At 37.5% G+C, this 5,000-nt stretch overlaps 1 protein-coding gene across 4 annotated transcripts in view; it reads right to left on the bottom strand.

Moving 5' to 3' along the window:
- LOC138867189 (small G protein signaling modulator 2-like) overlaps positions 1-3,601 on the bottom strand; it is a 138,166-nt gene extending 134,565 nt beyond the window's left edge. For all 4 annotated transcript variants that reach the window (XM_070141941.1, XM_070141944.1, XM_070141942.1 and 1 more), the window contains exon 1: positions 3,530-3,601. In XM_070141941.1, the coding sequence (XP_069998042.1) occupies positions 3,530-3,593 (64 nt within the window). In that variant the 5' untranslated portion in view covers positions 3,594-3,601. The remainder of the gene's footprint in view (positions 1-3,529) is intronic.
- Between the last annotated feature and the right edge of the window lie 1,399 nt (positions 3,602-5,000).

The following is a 5,000-nucleotide window of genomic DNA, read 5'->3' as shown; positions in this document are numbered from 1 at the left end:
CACACCCATTCTCTCCCTCTCACACCCACACCCACCTATACCCTCACACTCTCTCTCTCACTCTCACTCTCACACCCATCCTTACCCTCACATTCTCTCACTCTCACGCCCACACGCACGCCCATTCTTCCTCTCGCCCACTCCCCCGGGACACCCTGTAATTCCCCGATGCGAAATAGGAGGACAGGAAGAAAATGAGGCAATTTGAGACAAGACACGAAGGGAGAGATGGAGAACGGAGGAGGAGAGGAGGAGGAACACCGTGATGAGAGGGTGGATGGGTGGATATGAGGATAGATAAAGGGCGTTGGCAGGCTGGGTGGGTAGGTGGATGGATGGGTAGATAGATGGGTGGATGGATGGATGGATGGGTGGGTGGGTGGGTGGATGGATGGATGGATGGATGGATGGATGGATGGATGGATGGATGGATGGATGGATGGATGGATGGATGGATGGATGGATGGATGGATGGATGGATGGATGGATGGATGGATGGATGGATGGATGGATGGATGGATGGATGGATGAATGAATGAATTATTAAAAAAATGAATGAACAGATGGGAAAATATACAATTGGAAGGTAGATGGATGGAAAAAAAATAAAAAGGGGATGGCTGAGTAAGAAAGACAGAAGAAAGGGAAAGAAGATAAAGAGACAATGAAGAGAAATAGAGAAAGACACTGATGAAAAAGAAAAAAAAAGATAAAATGAAGGGGACAAAGACGGAAGAGACAAAGACGGAAAATGAGAAGAAGAGAACAATAAACTTGGATGCAAAAAAATACAAATTACAATATATTAAAAAGGAGTGCATTTAGGAACAAATAAACAAATACAAAAAATCTAATCGAAAAAATACACAGAAAAATAAAACTACAATAAAAAAATCCAATATAAAAATCAAATAAACAAACGACGGGAAAAGATAAAAGATAAAATTGAAAATAAAAAAGACGAAGAGGTTGACAAGGAGAGTTGAACAAAGGAATAAAAATCTTGACAAGGAGAGCTGAGAAAAGGAGGAAAAAGCGCTTCCAATAAACTGAAATTAATAACAGGAAGACAGAAAAAAACATAAGAAGAAAAAGAAGACAGGAAATTGCTTGATACCAGCAGCCGTACCCGGAAATATAATGCCTTATGCGAAAACAAAAGATGAACGAGTGAAAAGGAGAAAGAAAGTGAAGGAGAACGAGAAAGAAAGAAATTGATAAACTGAGAGAGAGAGAGATAGATTAGAGATATATAGAGAGAGATAAATTGAGAGAGAGAGATGGAAAGATTAGAAAGAGAAAGAAAGAAATTGATAAACTGAGAAAAAGATAAATTAGATAGATAGAGAGAGATAATCTGAGAGAGAAAGAGATGGACAGATTAGACATAGAGAGAGAAATAGATACATTGAGATAGACAGACAGATAGATAGATAGATAGATAGATAGAGAGAGAGAGAGAGAGAGAGAGAGAGAGAGAGAGAGAGAGAGAGAGAGAGAGAGAGAGAGAGAGAGAGAGAGAAAGAGAGAGAGAGAGAGAGAGAATCGAAAATTCAAAAAGGAGAATAATAATAATGATAATAAAAATACGGAAAACCCGTTTCCAAAAAGCTGAAATTAATAACAGGATCGACAGGAAGAATGTCAAGCCGATAGCAAAGACACAGAAAAAGAAGAAGAAAAAGAAGGCAGGAAATTGCTTGATATCAGCAGCCGTACCCGGAAATATGATGCCTTAAGTGAAAACAAAAGATGAGCGAGTGGAAAGGAGAAAGAAAGTGAAGGAGAACGAGAAAGAAAGAAATTGATAAACAGACAGAGAGAGAGAGAGAGAGATTAGAGATATATAGAGAGAGATAAATTGAGAGAGAAAGAGATGGAAATATTAGATAAAGAAAGAAATTGATAAACTGAGAGAGAAAGAGATGGACAGATTAGAAAGAGAGAAATAGATAAATTGAGATAGATAAGATAAGAGAGAGAGAGAGAGAAAATCGAAAATCCAAAAAGGAGAATAATAATAATAATAAAAAAATACGGAAAACCCGTTTCCAAAAAGCTTAAATTAATAACAGGAAGGACAGGAAGAAAGTCGAGCCGATAGCAAAGACACAGAAAAAGAAGAAGAAAGAGAAGGCAGGAAATTGCTTGATATCAGCAGCCGTACCCGGAAATATAATGCCTTTTGCGAAAACAAAAGATGAACGAGCGGAAAGGAGAAAGAAAGAACAAGAAGGAGAACGAGAAAAAAAGAAATTGATAAACAGAGAGAGAGAGAGAGAGATTAGAGATATATAGAGAGAGATAAACTGAGAGAGAAAGAGATGGAAAGATAAGATAGAGTGAGAGAAATAGATAAACTGAGAGAGAAAGAGAAAGATAGATTAGATAGATAGAGATAAATTGAGAGAGTAAGAGATGGACAGATTAAACAGAGAAAGAAATAGATAAATTGAGATAGATAGATAGATAGAGAGAGAGAAAGAGAGAGAGAAAATCGAAAATTCAAAAAGGAGAATAATAATAACAATAATAAATATACGGAAAAACCGTTTCCAAAAAGCTGAAATCAATAACAGGAAGGACAGGAAGAAAGTCGAGCCGATAGCAAAGACACAGAAAAAGAAGAAGAAAAAGAAGGCAGGAAATTGCTTGATACCAGCAGCCGTACCCGGAAATATGATGCCTTATGCGAAAACAAAAGATGAACAAGTGGAAAGGAGAAAGAAAGTGAAGGAGAACGAGAAAGAAATTGATAAACAGAGAGAGAGAGAGAGAGATTAGAGATATATAGAGAGAGATAAATTGAGAGAGAGAGAGATGGAAAGATTAGATAGAGAAAGAAAGAAATTGATAAACTGAGAGAAAGAGATAGATAGAATAGATAGATAGATAGAGATAAATTGAGAGAGTAAGAGATGGACAGATTAGACAGAGAGAGAAATAGATAAATTGAGATAGATAAGATAGAGAGAGAAAATCGAAAATCCAAAAAGGAGAATAATAATAACAATAAAAAAATACGGAAAAACCGTTTCCAATAAACTGAAACTAATAACAGGAAGGACAGGAAGAGAGTCAAGCCGATAACAAAGACAGAAATATATATATAAGAAGAAAAAGAAGGCAGGAAATTGCTTGATATCAGCAACCGTACCCGGAAATATAATGCCTTATGTGAAAACAAAAGATGAACGAGTGAAAAAGAGAAAAAGAGAAGGAGAACGAGAAAGAAAGAGACAGATAGATAAACTGAGAAAGAAAGAGATAAATAGAAAGATGGATGGATGGATGGATGGATGGAGAGAGAGAGAGAGAGAGAGAGAGAGAGAGAGAGAGAGAGAAGAGAGAGAGAGAGAGAGAGAGAGAGAGAGAGAGAGAGAGAGAGAGAGAGAGAGAGAGAGAGAGAGAGAAAGGAAAGAAAAGAGGAAAAAAAAAAAAAAAAAAAGGCCAACTCGGAGGAAATAAAAGAAAAAGCCGAAGAACAAGAACAACAACAACAACAAAAACGAATAAAAGTCCCACTCACCACAGAGCGAAGTGATGCTGCTGCTCTCCTCGTGGACGAACTTTCGCGTCACTGCCTCTTCCATGATTTGCTTCACCTGGGAATGGGAAGGAAATTATTAATCACTGGCTCTCTCTCTCTCTCTTCCGCTTTCTTTCTTTCTTTCATTTCCTTTCTTTCTCTCTCTCTCCCTTTCGCTTTTCTCTTTCTTCTTTCCACGTGCTTCTACTTTCGTTTTGTGTATTTCCTTCTTTCTTGGAACTTAATTACCTTCTAATTCTCTCTCTCCCTCAGTCATATTTGCTTTTTCTCTTCGTCTCCCTGCGCCTTCTCTCTCTCTCTCTCTCTCTCTCTCTCTCTCTCTCTCTCTCTCTCTCTCTCTCTCTCTCTCTCTCTCTCTCTCTCTCTCTCTCTCTCTCTCTCTCTCTCTCTCTCTCTCTCTCCTCTCTCTCTCTCATTATCATTATCATTATCATTATTAATACCCTCTTCTCTATGTCTCTCTGATATTCTCATTTCCCTCCTTTCCCAGCATCTATTTCACTTACTCAATCTCAATCCGTTCTCTGATTCTCTCTCCCATTCTTCTTTTTTCCCTCTCTCTACATCTCTTTCTCCCATTCCCCCTCTTCCCCTCCACATCTCTTCCACGTGATCTCTCTTCCTCTCCTTTTTTATCTCTTCTACCCTCCAGCATTTGTTTTTCTCCCTCACTCCTGGTTTTTCCCCTCTTTCTCTCCCTCTCTCTTTTTCTCCCTCACTCCTTGTTTTTCCCTTCTTTCTCTCCCTCTCTCCTTGTTCTTCCCTTCTTTCTCTCCCTCACTCCTGGTTCTTCCCTTATTTCTCTCCCTCTCTCTTCTTTCTTTATCCCTTATTCTCTCACTTTCCCCCTCTCCTCCATTCCATATTTCGCTCTCTTTCATCAAGCCAGTGTAAATATACACATAGGATAACATACGATAAATACGCGAGCCAATGTTAACAGATCTCTTCTGCAAATATATTCATATATATAAATAACATGCAAACCTGTCAGTCATTTCTTTATTTACATGTCTCTCATGTCTTGTCTAACAATTTATTTATTATTTCCTTGTTTTTTTTCCTGTAAAAAAAAAAAAAAAAAAAAAAAAAAAAAAAAAAAAAAAACTATCAATGAGTGTATTTTCCTTCGTTTTTTCTCTTCCTTTTTTTTCTTTTTTCTTGTCCATAAACCGTCAACTCTTCTATTCACTCATTTATGCATTCAATCTTAAAATTCATTAACCGGAACCTAAATTATTTATCAATCAAAGCCTAACCATAAACTCCCTTCATTATCTATTCATTAATACCCAGCTTGAACTACATCATTAAATACTAATCAATGTATAACCGTGAATAACCTCTCCCTCTCTCTCTCTGTGTATCACATCGCCTGTGATTAACCGACCGCAACGTAAATGCATTTAATTAATCACGTAATTGGGTGAAAAGTTGCCCTAATGCAAAG

The sequence above is a fragment of the Penaeus vannamei genome, chromosome 28, assembly GCF_042767895.1.
Source record: "Penaeus vannamei isolate JL-2024 chromosome 28, ASM4276789v1, whole genome shotgun sequence".
Taxonomy (NCBI): domain Eukaryota; kingdom Metazoa; phylum Arthropoda; class Malacostraca; order Decapoda; family Penaeidae; genus Penaeus; species Penaeus vannamei.
This window is presented reverse-complemented; position numbering and strand designations above follow the sequence as displayed.